This window comes from Dunckerocampus dactyliophorus, chromosome 3 (assembly GCF_027744805.1).
Source record: "Dunckerocampus dactyliophorus isolate RoL2022-P2 chromosome 3, RoL_Ddac_1.1, whole genome shotgun sequence".
NCBI classification, from domain to species: domain Eukaryota; kingdom Metazoa; phylum Chordata; class Actinopteri; order Syngnathiformes; family Syngnathidae; genus Dunckerocampus; species Dunckerocampus dactyliophorus.
The window spans coordinates 27924560-27942438 of NC_072821.1; the positions used below are offsets into that span (position 1 = coordinate 27924560).

The window sequence follows — 17879 nt, forward strand, 5'->3', positions numbered from 1 at the left end:
CAAGATCTCTGTGAAATATGATGCCTGTCAAAATAAGCCATACCTGAGGTGCTCAAGGCCTAGAGCAGTCTGGTCATAGTCCCCAGACTCATCATACACCACCTGAAGTTCCATTAGGGGCACCTTGTGCTGAGTTGCCTCCAGCAGAGCAGTCATGGTTTCCTCATTGATTTCACATCCTCTTGCCTCACATTTCAGAGGAAGCACGAGCTTCACACAAGCCTTTAAATCACTGAAGTCTGCATCATGAACCTGAAATAATGACCACCCACTGGTTAGTTTGTTTCATTTTGTCACTATAGTGGAACCTCAGCTAGCGTCCGCCTCGGTTTGCTTGCTGGTGTGCGTCTTGTCGTGTTATTAGTACAAGGGATGGGTAAATTTCACATTTCAACCGATAACCGGTACTCAACGGTATCAATTTTCAGTACTTTTGTGTGTGTTTATGTTGCAATAACTGCTAATTTAATAATGTAATTATTTGTTTAATATAAGATATGTATCTCTCAATATACGAACTTTAACAAATGCAGTGTTCCTTCGCTCTATCGTGGTTTACCTTTCACGGATTCGCTGTTTTGCGGATTTTTTTAGTACAGCGTATGAGCGCTGTTACAGGCCGAGCCTGGCCCTTTAAGAAGAACTGCATTGTGGGAAGTTGAGTGTCAATCTCCTTTGTGTCGTCCTGCCATGTCTCCTGTGTCATTGCTAGCTTGCTTGATTGCTAGCTTGTACAGTACAGTAAATGAATCTTCGTCTGCAGCAATGTTTTAACAAAGATACAGAAACGCTACAATACAGCGGAACGGCGCCAGGAATGAAAAGGCACAGTCACGGGAGTGAAATATGCGTGAGTGACTTAATTTCTAGTCTTGATCATTAAGGTTGATCATTAAAATTCAAACAAAGGTTTGAACATTTGAGTTTTTAAACAAGAGAGAAATGTGAGAAAATGCTATTGTCTGTCTGAAAAAATGTATAAAATAAAGTGGTGAGGGGTTTTGCAGCCTCAAAAACATATATAATAATTGTAAAAAAAAAAAAAAAAAAAAAAAAAAAAAAAAAGAAGTTGGCTACTACTACTGGTGGATTTCACTTATTGTTGGCTATTTTGGGAACCCATCCACAGCGGTAAACGAGGGAACACTGTATATCGAAACAACATCCAGAAATTTCTTCAAAATTAAAAGCCTTAACTACAATTAAAATCCAGCTCTATGTACATCTATTCCTTTCTCCTCGTGAAAAATTGTGTGATGATGGTCCATGGAGGGCAAATAAGTTTAAAACAAATGAGCAAAACAGGATGGACTCAAAATAAATACTGTAAAGGTATCACATTTTACAAATTGAAGTACAGCCATCCCCCCTTTATCACGGTTAATGGGTTCCAGACTCTCGTGAATTCCAGACAATAAGTGAATTTCCACGTGGGATTCAATATTAATAAATGTAATATCTTTGTAGTTAAAGCATAGAAAAACTGTTTATGATTTTCTTAATACTACTATTAGCCTCCTCCTATTATTGGAAAAATAGCAAAAAAATGGCCTTGGTTTGCATTTGTCCACTTGTTTACATCCAAAATACCGTCCGGTTTGTTTACGCCGCCATCTTGGATCACGTGGCGAAGACGAAATCTCGTGACACTCGTACATGATCGCTCAATGCATTATGGGCCATGGCCGACATTTTAGAGGAACAGCGTTTGTCGACGTCACTGCCAGCAGCGGTTGTGTTTTTTTCCATTTTATATATTTCATTTTATATTAAAAACGGTAAGGTACATGTTTATTTAGTTTGATATATTTATTACATTTTAGCAAGTTGTGGTTGCAGTAGAATAATGTGTTTATGTTGTGTTATTTTGTTAATTTACGTTTTTAATCTATTTTTAGATAGCACCTATTGAATGAGCCGCACATTTTGATGTATCAATGGTTAGAATCAGTTGAGAAATGTGGGACTAGAGGACCAAAGCAGCTGGAATAATAATAATAAATAGATCAAAAATGGTGCAGAATTTTATGTGTGAATGCCTCTCAACAGTTACACAATTAAATAAAAAAAAAAAACAAAAACAAAAAAATCCGCCCAAATAAAATGACTGGCCACTCACGGCTGTCTGGTATTCACATACACGCCTGTTGTACGTACGCGCACACAAAAGCAGTTTCAGAGAAGTGACCCACAATTCAAGTTGTTATGTGCTATGCTATCCATTCAATGATAGCTGACACTAGTAGCTAAACTTTGCTAAATTGCTACCATTAGCTACAAACATAACTATTGTGCGTGCATGTTACAAGGGGCGCAGTTTACCTGCTCAAAGCAGGAAGAGGTATGGTGTGGTTTAATTTTAGTTTTTCATTTTTTAACACGTACACAGGTTATAATGGAATACATCACATATGGTGATGTAATTAAGATTTTATTCATAATAAATAGAAACCATATATTCTAATCAGTGTAATAATAAAGAAATAACAACGAATAGAGACGAACATAACAAAACATGTTCAAGATTCTTCTTCCTTGTATTTTGCAAACATCAACTGCTTGTATTGTTTCGCTCATCTTGGTGCATTGTTTGAGTTCCTTAATCAATACATTCCATAATTTGATTCCGCATACTGAAATGCTGTGGGTTTTTAGTGTTGTTGTCACATGTAAGTGTTTCATGTTTAGTTTTTCCCTAGGATAATATTTCTCCTCTCTTGCAGAAAAGTATTGCATGACATTTTTGGGTAATAGGTTATTGTTAGCTTTACGCATTATTTTTGCTGTTTGAAAATGTAATAAATCAGAGAATTTTAATATTTGTGATTTTAAAAATAAGTGATTTGTATGTTCTCTATACGCGGCATCATGGATTATCCTAACTGATCTTTTTGGCAGTACATTTAGCAAGTGAAGATTGCTTCTATAGTTATTACCCCATATCTCCACACGATAAGTCAGATATGGTACACCAGACACCAGTAAAGAGTATTGAGAGATTTTTGATCAAGAACAAATTTTGCTTTATTCAATATTGAAGTATTTCTCGCATATATATTGTATATTTTTGATGTGAGATTTATTTTCGTTTACCCTTTCAATGTCCACTTCGTCTATTTGTATTTGGTCATACGTGTCCTTTCTGCTATTACCAAATAGCATTATTTAAGTTTTACTGAAGTTCAAGGATAATATGTTTTTAATCAAGCCATCTCTTTTTAATATGGCCATTTCATCTGTGACTTTTTAAATTAGCTCTTATGTGCTTTATCGAGACCAAAAGGCAGTAGTATCATCCACAAATAATACCAACATTAAGTCTTTCGTCACTTTACAGATGGCAGTGACATACAAGTTGAACAGTTTTGGTCCCAGTATTGACCCCTGAGCTACTCCACATGTCATATTTAAACTTGCAGATGTGTATTCTCTTAGCTTTCCATATTGCTTCCTGTTTGCTCGGTAGCTTTTAACCTAATTCAAAACTAATCCTCTAATTCCGTACCTTTCTAATTTTGCAGTTAGGATGTTATGATGAATTGTATCAAAGGCTTTTGTGAGATCAATAAATACTGCAGCTGCACACTTTGTAGTCTATAGCATAATTTCCTCCGTAATTTCAATCAATGCCATAGAGGTTGAAATATTAGCGCTAAATCTGAGATGAGGCTGCTGAGAATCTCAGCTTTCTTATCTTAAGTGCACGAGCCGAGCCGAGCCTAACATCTGAATGCACTGGATGTGGGATGGCGCATGCTCGCTTCTGTTTGTCAGCATGTGGCCAACACTATAATGTTGCAGAAACATTTATTATACACCATGACTTTCTCCAGCATGTGCAATGTCTTTAATGTATGAGTAAAGTCATTATTCTTGCTAATCCAAAAATAAAAGCGTTCCTTCGTTTATCGAGTGAAATCCACTAAGTAGCCAACTTTATTTTCTTACAATTATTATATGTTTTAAGGCTGTAAAACCCCTCAATACATTTTATACACTTTTCTTGGGCAGGCATCAACATTTTCTCACATTTCTCTCATTTAAACACTCTCAAAGTTCAAAGTTCGTTTGAATTTTAATGATCAACCTACTAGATTAGACACAAAAAAATATTAAGTGACTCACGCATATTTCACTCCTCTTATTGTGCCTCTTCGTCCTGGCACGTTTCACGGTAGCATTTTTTGTATCCTTGTTAAAACATATTGCTCCTGTTGTATTGTATTGTATTGTACTTTATTTATCCCACAGCAGGGAAATTCACTTGTTACAGCAGCAAGCAAGATACAAGATACAAGCAAGATAGTGACACATGGTTCAAGTGGTGCAGGTGTTGTAGAGCCTGACAGCGGTCGGTATGAAGGACCTGCAGAACCTCTCCTTCTTACACCGTGGGTGTAACAGTCTGTTGCTGAAGGAGCTGCTAAGGGAACCCACAGTGTCATGTAGCGGGTGAGAGATGTTGTCCATGATTGATGTCAGCTTAGCTTCCTAACATCCTTCTCTCCCCCACTTCCTCCACAGAGTCCAGAGGACCGTCCAGGACAGAGCTCGCTCTCCTGATCAGTCTATTGATCCTGCTCCTGTCCCTGTCCGTGCTGCCCCCTCTCCAGCAGCCCACAGCATAGAAGATGGCTGAAGCCACCACAGAGTCATAAAAGGTCCGTAAAAGAGTCCTGCACACACCAAAGAACCTCAGTCTCCTCAGCAGGTGGAGGCGACTCTGGCCCTTCTTGTAGAGGGCGTGGGTGTTGACGGACCAGTCCAGTTTGTTGTTAAGGTGAACACCCAGGAATTTGTAGCTGTCTACCAACTCTATGTCCGCTCCCTGGATGTTCACCAGTGTGAAATGGGATGTTTTCCTCTGGAAGTTAATGATCATCTCCTTTGTCTTGCTGGTGTTGAGTTGTAGCTGGTTAAGCTCACTCCAGCTGACAAAGTCCCTGATGACCATCCTGTATTCCAGATCATTCCCCTCTGAAACACAACCAACGATGGCTGTGTCGTCGGAGAACTTCTGGATGTGACACTGTGTGGAGTTGTGTGTGAAGTCCGAGGTGTAGAGGGTGAAGAGGAAAGGGGAGAGCACCGTACCCTGAAGGGCACCTGTGCTGCAAAGTACCATGTCAGATACACAGTGACGGAGCCTCACATACTGTGGTCTGTTGTTGAGGTAGTCTATAACCCATGCAGTCAGGTGTTGGTCAACTCCCACACTCTCCATCTTCACTCTGAGTAGTGACGGCTGGATGGTGTTGAAGGCAGTAGAGAAGTAAAAAAAACATGACCCTCACAGCGCTCCCGCTGTCCTCCAGGTGTAGCAGTGATCTGTGCAGCAGGTAGATCACTGCGTCGTCCACTCCAATCCCAGGCTGGTAAGCAAACTGCAGGGGGTCCAGCTGAGTGCCCACCAGGGGGTCGCAAGTGCTGAAGGATAATCCTCTCCATGGTCTTCATCAGGAGAGAGGTCAAGGCAACAGGCCTGAAGTGGTTAGGCTCCTTGGGACGCGGTGTCTTTGGTATCGGGACCACACAGGAGGTCTTCCACAGGGCCGGGGCTTTCTCCAGGCTCAGGCTGAGAACAAGAACAAGTGCCTGAGAACTCCACAGAGCTGGTCAGCACAGTCCTTGAGGATTCTACGGTCAGACTCAAATCTGTTGAAAAACAGATTGAGTTCATCTGCCTAGATCTTGTCCCCACTGGCTTGGTCTCTCCCCACTCCTTTACCATGGCCTGTGATGGTCTGCAGGCCTCTCCAGACTTCCCTGGCATAATTCTGCTCCAGCCGCTTCTCCAGTTTCCTCCTGTAGCAGTCCTTCCCCTTCCTGATCTTATGCCGGAGTTCCCTCTGGACTCTGCGCAGCTCCTCCTTGTCCCCCGAGTTGAAGATCCTCTTCTTATTCAGCAGGGCCTTAATCTCAGAGGTCACCCAAGGTTTGTTGTTGGGAAAACACCGCACCAACTTGGAGGGCACAGTGTTCTCCACACAGAAGTTTATATAGTCTGTGATGCAGTGAGTCATGCTGTCAACGTCACTGCCATGGGGACTACAGAGCGCTTCCCAGTCTGTTGTCTGGAAGCAGTCTCTGAGCCTAGCACTGCTCTCCTCAGACCACTGCTTCACAGGCCTCTTCACAGGGGGTTGTCTATTCACTACTAGAGTGTAGTCTGTGACGAGATAGACGAGGTTGTGATCGGAACGACCCAGCGGGGGTAGGGGGGATGAGGTGCATGCATCCTTGATGTTTGCATACAGGAGGTCCAAAGTTGTATTGTCTCTAGTGTGGCATTTGACATACTGGTTAAAGGTGGGAAGAGCAGAGGACAGGGAAGCATGATTGAAGTCACCGGAGATGAGGAGGAGGGATTGGGGGTGCTGGTTCTGAAGTTGAGAGACGATGGTGTGGATCTGCTCTATAGCTGCAGCAGTAACCGCTGAGGGGGGGGATGTACACAGTCATAGCAATAACATGTGAAAACTTTCTCGGAAGGTAGTATGGCCGCATGCTAACCGCGAACAGTTCCAAGTCTCTGGTGTACAGTTGCTCCTTCACACAGATGTGTCCCGGGTGGCACCATCTATCATTCACAAACACAGCGATTCCCCTCCCTTCTTCTTACCGCTCTCCGTTGCATTCCTGTCCGCTCGTACCAGCTGGAATCCGTCCAGTGTGACGTGTGAATCCGGAGAAAGTTCACTCAGCCACGTCTCCGTGAAGCACATGAGGCTGCATTCCCGGTACTCCCTCTGCAGTCGGGTCAACGCCGTTAGCTCTTCCATGTTGTTGGGGAGAGATCTTACGTTCCCCATGATGACAGACGGTAGACATGGCTTGTACCGTCTTTTCCGCTTCTTGCACTTCACTCCCGACCTGCATCCTCTTCTACTCCTCCGCAGCTCCTTGGGGATCTCCGGCCTCTCCGTGCAGAGAGGGGGTAGTTGGCACAGGGCTAACAGCTGATCCCGGGTGTAAACAATGGAGCCTTGTTTGAATGGGGAGCTGTGGCTAAAGAAGTTTCCCACAGTTGAACTGAAAAGTTCAAAGAGCATCAAGGCGCAGACTAGAAAAGTAACAATATGAACCTACAGAGCTGCACACTTGACAAAATGCAACCAAAAGAAAAAGTAAGAAGAAGACTAAAATACTATAAAAACACTAAAAGGTGGAAGAAAAGTACAGAGCTGCTGTAGCCGCCAGCCACTCACGCGGCGCCATTTTGTCGTATTTTCCTTCCTCCTCGTCCTCCTCCTTGAACCCAAGATTCAGTTACTCCATAATGGTGCCCTACAGCTGGTTAGCTTCTTCCTCTTCTTGTGTTCTTTATTGGCAGTTAGTAAGCAGTTCACACGCTTAGCTAGGTTGCTAGCGATGACCAAACAGGAAACGGCACAAAAAAGATTGATTGACAATGGTCTACAGCCAATAAGGACGCAGAAGACAATGAGCGGTGCACACAGAAGAAGAGACAGACACAGCAACCTTGTGCTAAAGCACAACCCTAAAAGACTGAACTTCCCAAAGGGCAATTCTTCTTAAAGAGCCAGGCTCAGCCTGTAACAGCGTTCATACGCACTAAAAATTGCACACCAAAAAAATCTGCGAAACAGTCCGCAAAACGTGAACCGCGATGGAACGAGGGAACACTGTACACCGATATGTCATACGGGCAGTGCTGCAGTAATCCACCTCCCCTTAGGGACAGTTGGGATTTTTTGATGTGAAGTTGTATGACATCCCCGTGAGCAGTGTAGTGCATTAACAGTCACTTACCCCCCCACTTCATTCCACATTGTTTACATGCGCGGATGCGACGCGAGAGGGTCTTCAGCTGCTCTGGAGCACATACACAACAATGGACGCACAGTGATACGACGGGAGAGAAAATTATTGTTGAGCGATTGTGAGGTCTGATTTTTTCAAGGAGGCATTTTTGTGATGCAAAAGGTATTACTCTTTTGAACGCATATTGTTCTGAGAAGCCACTCTCTTTGCTTAAGTAGCCCCACCAACTAACCAGAACTACTGTGGATGTCATACAACTTCATGTCAAAATATCCCAAATATCCCTTTAAAGAGGTGGGAGTGTGCGTGAGCCGGAAGGTATTGGTCAAAGCCAGCATTTTTCTCTAACACCAGTTAGAACAGCTGTTTTGCAGTAAATGAAATGCATTAAAGATGTTTTTATACTCTCCTGAATGAATGAATGAATTAATTAATTAATGAATTTGACTGCCAAGATGGAGGATTATGTATGCAGTATATATGTCCAAGCTCACCAAGAGGTGAGTAGATTTTTACAACAAAGTATCACAATTTTTTCTTGAGAAGAATAGTGTGCATGTACTTCAAATACAAATAAAAAAGTAAAAATGCAAATGTTTTTTCAGTTTATAAAAAAATAATAAATGGGATTAAGTAGTATTTGAAAACAACATTTTAACAAGAGTGAATTATTCTCTTCTTTTTTTGTTATCCTCTTAATGAACAACCTGTATTAACATAAAATAAACTCCCAAGGAGTCAGTGCCTCTCCAGCAATGAACCTCTCCACACGCCACTGCTGCACGGGAAAGTTGACAGTTGACATGTAATGTGATTGGTTAACTCTGAACACTACTACACATGTGCACACATATGCAAAATTATTTTCGTATTCTATTTAACTGCCTCCAAAAATGACATCAGTTAATCTCATTCAGTTAAACTGCCCTTTGCGTTGTCATTTGTTTTCACCATTTCTATAAATAATTCCATATTCCTCAAACTGAATATTTGTTTGCACTTATAAATGATTACAGTATATGAAATGTATCACCTCTACCAGGACATCAAATAAATCAGTGGACCACAGAGCTCCCCAACCAGATGACTGCACGACTTTCTTCAAGTAATCAGCTGTGAAGGTCTTGACCTCTGAAGGCTTGCAGTCACCTAATTGTACATAAACAAAAACAAAAACTCAAACATGGGCATGAGAAGTTGTGACACATCTTTACACATTTCACTCTGCCTGTAGGTAGGTTCGAGCTATGAACAGGTTTCCTATGGATTTGGCATTTCAAAAGTCCATACTTTTTCCACACTTTCTCCAGACTTTTTCCAGACTCAGTAAATAGATGTGTATCATTAGAGCTGCAACAATTAATTGATAAATCAATTATTTATCAATTATTCAATTAATGGACAATTACTTTTGATTTATATTTATTTGATTTTATTTAGTTGACCTAGGTGCCCAAAGTGGGGGACGCGCACGCCAGGGTCAATTGTTAATGGGGGTACATGAATAAAAATGAAAAACAAGCATTCACACAATTAGTGCATAACACTCACAGTGTGCCTGAACATCTCATAGCGCCCACTCAGCGCAGAAAGAAAGGAGACAGAGCATGAAGTTCATCATTGCTCTGTGTGAGTTATATGAACTAGTAAGTTTGACAATTATGTTGTGCATTAAGAGTGTTTAATCTTGAAGATTTAATTTATTCCAATCTCCGCACTATGAAAACTGATGAGAGAGTGGATATTCCCCTGAAAATGTGGCTTTATCCCTGGCTGTATATATTTTTGTACTTTGGATTCTGCTCTACAGTGTTTGTTAAACGTTCCCTTTCAATTTGGCATTAAATGAATATGCAGACTTAAACCAATGCGATTGCGAGTGGACAAAAGTGAAGTTCAAATTCAACCAATTCAAAACTGAAGGATCCCAACATCCGGCAGAGACAAAAGATATGTAGGACCATACCTATGGAAAATTTAGAGTCGCCAATTAACCTAACATGCATGTTTTTGGAATGTGGGAGGAAACCGAAGTACCGCAGAAAACCCACGCACGTTTGGTCGCTCCAAATTTGCTTTATAACAAGCATCAAAGTCAAATAAATTTTGTATGACAGGGGAAGTGTATATCACACTTCTCCCTGGCAGAGTAAATCTGTTGAGCACTTGACGGCATTTAGATCTACAATTCTATCTGCTTTAAAGGCTGGACAGGACAGGGGGGAAAAAAATAAAATAAAAAAAAATAAAATAATAATAATAATAATAATCTCACAACAAGCACAATAATAACAACAAGATATCATAATAACACGGACTACTGTTGCATATCGATCATGCATATCAATCGATCATGTGTTGCATAGCACACAGCAAGCTAAAACTCAACTCTGAACCCCGACGTCACATCTTGTCTGCCACTCATTCTGCTCCCCTACTAGCACTGGAACACATTTACTGCGACACACGTGAGCATGAGTTTTATTCATGTCTTAAATTACTTGTTTTGTCTGATTATATATACCTGTACACTCACCAGTATTATTGGGTAATACGGATGGAAAGGTGACAATTAGGGTGTCCCGATCCACATTTTTGGCTTCCGATCCAATTTTTTTTTTTTTATAGTCGTGCCGATCCGATCCCCCCCCCTTTTTTTAATAAGCTTTTGTTACAAACATGAATTAGTGGAATTAAATATGGTTATGAAAATAGCTCCTAAAGATCGGATCGGTACATCCCTAGTGACTATATGGGTGTTATTTCATGTCTTAAGGGCTCTAATAATGTTTAAAAAATTATTTAGAAGACCCAAAACAGGTTTTTTATGCCATAACTACGAAAATTTTTCATTTATAAATAAGTAATCCTACTTCAAAATTCATTTATCATGGTTGGGTCTGGAACCAATTAACCGCAATAAACGAGGGATTACTGGATTCGATTAATCAAAAAAACTAAATTCAGATTAGTCGACTAAGAAAATAATCGTTAGTTGCCCTAGCGTCATGTAAATGAATAATGAAATTCATTAATTGTTTTCATTATTCTGAACATGTATGCCATTATGTCATCATATAATTCACAGGAGATTATAGCTACGTAATGTATCCGATACGAAGCGTTTGAGGAAGATAAGAGCAAAGTGTTGCCATTCAACTTGTCAATCTTCCCAAAAGTTTTCCAGGATGTGTCGCCTACTGTGTGCTCTCACAAAACATCACTCAACATCTTAGCTGCCCAGGGTTTCCGCTATAATGTAATTGATCGTGGCGGCCATCCACTACACAATAAAAGCCGCAAATTTTATTTTTTTTTTTACTTGAAAACAATATTAATATATTGTAATAATGGATATACTGTATATGCTATATAGATACATATATGCAGTAGCTTATTTTTTACAGACATATTGACCACAATTAGTTTGAAAAATATTTAAAATATCATAGAAATGTTTCACTGTGCTTTATTTTGATAAACATGCACCGGTTGACATTCATTTTGTTCCTTATTATCGTGCAAATAAAAAAATAGTTCATAAAATGTGTAGTCAATTCATGATCTGTCATCTGTCATGCAAAGCCTATCTATGCCACCGTGTGTGATTGCTCACTTTCTGGAGTCTTTTGCCCATTTTGCACTGCCTCTCTGGTGGTAGCTAGCTCGATCACGGGCGAGCTATATGTGGCTACATGTGCTATATGTGGTCACGTAACAATCTTGCTCTTATTATCATGATAGTACTTATGGCTTGTCTTCAAAATACTAGATATGTCTAAGTTGTTCAACCAACACTTAGTGTGTCCGGCTTTAGACAGTGACACATCACAAGGGTCTCCAATAGGTGTTGAGTAGTTTTCCAAAGAATATTTGCTTCACCTTTTAGTATTTTTATAAGTGTTCTATTCAAACATGACACCTGTATTTAATGACAAATAAACACACTGCGTGGAGATGTACTTTGTAAATAATAAATAAATTATTTTTGTCAAAGTATATTTAATAATCCTTGTTTGGAAGCATGTGCGCTATCATAACCTGGACTCTCAATTTATACTGTTTATACAGGACAAAAATATTTAAATTATTTAACTTTGTTAATTGTTAATTATTGAACAATTCATTTCCCATGTATTAGCATAAAATTTAGGTTTGTGTCAAATAGTACAAAATGTTGTACTTTTGTACTAGTCACATAGGTCAGGTAACAAAAAGAGGCTCAGCATTTTAGACTCTCACTTTAAGTGCGCTTTAAGCTTTTTTAAGTTGTGGTGGTGGGCTGCATGTGTCGTGCCACTGCTGCGTCTGCAATTTTTTTTTAGTTATGGCAAATAACAATTTTTATGACTTATTTATTTATTAACTTGTTTATTTAACTTTTTTCAAAAAACAGCAGAACATGACCTGACCTATTTAGTCCAATAGTATTATGTGACTAGTACAAAAGTACAAAATTTTGTACTATTTGACACAAAATTTTATTTGATGCCTGTTTTAGAGTAATACAAATACATGGGAAATAAATTGTTCAATAATATATATTTTTTTATTAAAAATAACAAAATTAACAAAATCAACAATTTAAATATTTTTGTTATAGACTGTCCTGTATAAACAGTATAAATTCAGAGTCCAGCGTTATGACAGCGCAGGTGTATCCAACTTTTCTATTAAAGAAAAACTGCACTTCATCCCATCATCCACAATTATTATGAGAGACATGAACACATATGTCTTTCTCCTTTGTGTGTGTTCTAAAGATATAAAAACAGATCAACAGAAAGCTCATTACTGCACATACTGTAATGGGAAACACTTCTTCCGCCTATAAAGCCTTCTAAAAAAGACTCCAAAAGCGGCAACAACGCTCCATTTGCATATAATGTGAAGTGCATATCAACCATGCTACAGAGACATTGTTATTATTATTATTAATAACAGTTACATCGGCCGATTGAACTACTACTAGCGCATTGACACTTCACCACAACACACGGATAGCTACTAGCCAGCTAGCGACTAGCTTCATCACACACTTCCCTGCAGTGCGTCAGCGTCACGCTCACAATGCCTTAGACTACTACCCAAAGCTAAGACTACATATTGGAGCTGCTGCCACTGCTGCTGTGTTTTTATTTTTGAGGTAGGAAAAGGTAAGACTAGGTGTGGCCGTTTGTTTCTATGTTGCTATGTGAAATCAATGCGCAGAGGAAGGAAGTTCCGGTAATGCTTAAAAGGACCAAAATACGGCAAAATACAGTAATTATTACATGTTATCATGAATGTACCTGTTACTACATGGTCACAGCATGTAGCATGGAGGTGTTGTAATAGTGGTCTTTGTTGGCTGCATAGTTGTGTGCCACTACGTGCAGTTGTGAGCTGCCTCTTTTTATCTGTTTATATATACAGTAGTACCTCGCATAACATAAACCACATTTTACGTAAATTCCACTGAACGTAAAGAATTTATGTAAAGTTTTTGCATCGTATTACAGAAGTAATTCCATATAACGTAAAGCGTCAAGCCGGTGCAAGGTTTTTTGTTGTTTTTTTTTTCCAATCAACTTTATTAATGCCTCAAGTCTGTGCAAGTTCAGACTAACACTTGGTGACGCCATCTGACGCTTCACGCTCTCATTGGCTGATTTTCGGGGCACCGCCTCCGCTCTCATCTCATTGGCTGATTTTCGGGGCACCGCCTCCGCTCTCATCTCATTGGCTGATTATCAGGGCACCTCCTATCTCATTGGCTGACTTATACAGCACGTATGCGAGTTTGTGTGAGAGACAGGCTTCTCCCTTCAACCTCCTTCTCTTCGTAGTCGCCCTTAAACAATTAAGTTAAGTTACAAATTTAAATTTTGCACACAGCATTATCGTGTAGTGCAGGGGTGTCAAACTCGTGCCATGGAGGGCCGAGACACTGCAGGTTTTCTTTCCAGCCAGTCACTAAAGCAGGTGATTTTAATGATCAACACCTTCACTTTCAGGGAAGGAGCTCATCAATTAAATCACCTGTTGAAGAAACTGGTTAGAGAGAAAACCTGCAGCGTTTCGGCCCTCCAGGGCACGAGTTTGACACATGTGGTGTAGTGCGTGTGCGTTTGTCTGTGAGACGAGCTGACTCTTAGACTCTTTAAGGCTAGTCCTCCTCCTCCTCCTTCCTACCTCCACTTGCGTGCTCCTGATCAAGACATCTCGTGAACGGTAAGATTGTTTTTGTTTTTCAGTTTTATTCATTTGCAGTAATCTTATTTATTACCTTATTTTATATTGGAATGTTATTCTATTATGTTTATGCTAACGTTTTCTTATATTTTCCCACCATATTTGGTGGACTTTGAATATTTTGAAGGGCCAAGGCGTGAGTTTGGGAAGATCTTGGAACGGATTAGGCTATTTACATGTATTTTACGCTTCGTATAACATAAATACCCTATAACATAAAGGTTCTCGGAACGGATTATTTACGTTGTAGGGGCGTCTACTGCATCTTTAGAATGCACAGAAATGAGAAAGACGTGTGTTCATGTCTCACATAAGGACTTTTTTTTAAAGTGCAGTTTTCCTTTAAAGCTACTTTAAAGAAGAGGTGAGCTATTTGTGTTTTATGTGACTGCCAACATTTAAATTGTTCTTTATTCACATCTCCACTTAGTGTGCTCCTTTGTCATTAAATACAGGTGTCATGTTTGAATAGGACACTTACTTACAAAATACTAAGAGGTGAAGTAGAGCTGAGCAATATGGACCAAAACTCATATCCCAATAAATTTATGCTGAATACCGATATACCTGTACGATATATATCCCAATATTTTTTTTGTTAAGACAAAGTCAAATATGCATCTGAAGTTGTTTCATCAACATTTAAAAAATCTTTAAAATAGCTGCTAAAATAAAATAATCAATTCTCTTGTTGAACTAAATATAGAAAAAGTAAAATATAATCATCTTCTTTATAACAATATACAGTAGCTATGCTCAAATCCTCAGCTAATACCAAAAGCACAAAAGAACAACATATGAAATAAAGTGCTCTGTTTAAGAGGATATTTTAAAATGTCAAGCACCAACTCAAAAAACATTACTTTGAACAGTATTATTTTTTTTAGAAAGCAGAAGCTCAGAGAGACAAAAAAGTGAGTAAAAACAACTTAATTAGGTTAAGAACTACAAAAAAACCCTCTTAAAGTCTAGACAGCCTAATAACTACATCTGGACACACATCCAGACGCCACCTTTTATCTTGTAGTTAGGACTAGTTTTTTAAGTTATCACTCATCGTTCTTCCATCACACATTGTGACACACTGACAGGTAAGTAAGTGACTGAGTCCCAATGAGACTCGAGTGTAATGAGTAGTAATTTATTGAAGATTAAGGAACATTTACGTTTGAGATCTGCTCTGTAAAACAGGGCGAGATCCACCCCAGTGGCATCGTGCCCCAAGGATGCGTGGATCTCCACTACAGTGTGCAGTGGGGGCTTTACTTTCACTTTTACTTCCCAAATGCCAGAAAGCTCTCCAACGAAGCCAAAAAAAAAGAGCTAGATTTGTCACTAGTCGCTTTTGAGAAAATATGTCACCAAGAGGGTTTGGAATGTCGGCAGATCTAGCACGGAGCACGGAGGGGGTAGAACAGCCCCGCTAAGGAGCTCTGACACACACAGCACAGCGAGGCAGACCTCCGTATCAAGATACAAGAGAACAGCGCAAATCCAGTCTAGATCAATATGAATAATATGTTTGTTTTTGATATCGTGCTTAAGAGAAATATCTTTAAAATATTTTTAAAATATTGATATATCAACCAGCCCTAAGGCAAAGCAAATATTCTGAACTACTCAACATCTGTTGGTGAGCTACTGCTAGCCTACGAGCTACCTGTTGGAGACCCCTGTGATATCATCACTATCGTAAAGGTGGACACACTACGTGGCTCCACCAATGTAATCGATCTCGGACACACTCTACGGGTGCCCCAGTGTGCCACCCCAAGGCCGGTAGAACCAGAATATAGCGCGAGTGGAGCCACCTGGCGTGGCTTAGCAAGGTGCACTATGGTCGGACACACTCCAGGAGCGCCCCAGTGTGCTGTCCTGGAGGTCGGTAGAACCAGGATATAGAGCGGGTGAAGCCACCTGGCGTGGCCCAGCAAGGTGTACTGTGGTCGGACACACTCTTCGAGCAGCCCTGGTGTGCTTCTATGTTCTCATGCCAGAATATGGAAGCAAGTGTCTCTTCTTCAGTTATTCCACATACTGTAACTACATCTACATCTACATAACTACATCTACTGGTCACATTTGTTACTACAGTTTATTGCACGGCCCTCCCGACACCTCTCCACGCATTCTCCATGATGAGGGCACTGCTCGGAAGCACACGAGATTATTAGCCGCTTTACTGTATGAGCCGCATGGTTCAAAGCATGAGAAAAAAGTAGAAGCTTATACACAAGACAACATAAGACATAACAAGATGTATATAACAAACTACAGAAATTCATCCAGAACAGTAAATATTTCAACATTCGAGCACACATCTAGAAAATATGCCTTTCAGTGTTATTTTCCATTGCAAAAATAACGCGATTAACATGTTTTGGTGTCATGAGTACTTTAAGACTACTGATTTCAGGGCCTTTCTCAGATCAACTTTGAGAAAAACAAGTACATTTACAGTTGTAGTACAAAGTTTACATGCTTTTACATGTTTCTTGTATTCCTTCTATTTTCAAATTATTGCATGGTAAATTGGATGAACTACACTGGGCTTGTCAGGGGCTCAAATACTTCTTGACTGGATGTGAATATAAATTGTATTTTACCTTCCATGCAGTCTGTGTGAGTGTCCAATGAGTCTGATTCTTACCAAGGATGTAGTCCTGGTAGGCCTTGAACCTCTCATAAAACAGAAGGCGGCCTGTCTGAAAAGTGTCTGGCAAACTTGAATGACTTCCTCCACTGCGCTCAGATCGCTGAAGCTGCGTTCCTGTCTTTACCATGTTGAAGTGGTTCGTGCCACTGTCTTCATCTTCATCATCATCATCACTTCCAGCTTCATCACTCTCTCGACCTTCATTTTGGAACAGAGCTGTACAATTTAAAAATAGAATTAAACAGTTGAACAAAAGACATACAAGCACATTTTACATTAGTCTGGTCAAGCTGTAGTGAACCTGTAGTTTAAAATATTGAACTTTTATGACTGATGAATCTAAAATTTAAAAAAATGCACAGGCCACTATGCCCTATCTTTTGCTCTTCGTTTAAATACGCTGGACGCACTTTACAATACAGATACACAAATATACAGTAGTTACCGAGGAACTAATGAAGAACTAATGAGGAACTAATGACTTATGTCAAGATATGACCATCTATTTAATATATTTCAATAATTATTGTTAGTGTGATATCTTCTTCAAACATTTCATATTACAACTTTTTCTCTTTTCAATGTGGCCGTCATCCTCCTTCACAGTGTTTTATGTTTACTTTCTACGTATACTACATATTCCTTGTGGTTCAATAAAACCGGAGCTGTGGGCCACAAATGCACCCGAGGCCACACTTTGGAGAGCCTTGGTCGAGAACAGTAGTGTTTTCAGACACCAGCACCGAGCGTCCTCAAATCAACGTGTTTGACAGTAAACAGTAAAGCGTTGTGGTTTGATAAAGCACGATGACACTATGCACAGTCCATACGTTCTCACAGTAGTCTATCTGTATCTCTGTGTACAGGTATGCGGCGTGACATTCATTAAAAATCGCATATTACAAAAAACGAAGATATATGATCAATATGAGATATATACCTTGAGTCACTTCCCGAATATTATGTACCGCATCAGAACTTCCAATGTCGTTCCGGTCTTCGGCTTCGACAAATGATTCCAAATCAACAACAAGGAAGTCTGACACGGCGTTCTTATTTTCGGTCTGATCAGGCGAACTTCCAGCTAGTGGCTTAGCATTCCTTTCTTGCTCCATTTGCAATTTTACCACACACAGCTAATCATATATATTTCAGTGAACTAAAATTCAATGGTGCAAAACTTGACACAGCTATTGTACATGAA

At 39.9% G+C, this 17879-nt stretch overlaps 1 protein-coding gene across 1 annotated transcript in view; it reads right to left on the reverse strand.

Moving 5' to 3' along the window:
* Positions 1-17879, reverse strand: part of shcbp1 (SHC SH2-domain binding protein 1) — a 37991-nt gene extending 20112 nt beyond the window's left edge. Inside the window, exons 1-4 of the mRNA XM_054771772.1 lie at positions 17616-17879; positions 16670-16891; positions 8819-8934; positions 44-252 (exon numbers count right to left, since the gene is read on the reverse strand). Coding sequence (XP_054627747.1) covers positions 44-252; positions 8819-8934; positions 16670-16891; positions 17616-17790 — 722 coding nt within the window. The 5' untranslated portion in view covers positions 17791-17879. The remainder of the gene's footprint in view (positions 1-43; positions 253-8818; positions 8935-16669; positions 16892-17615) is intronic.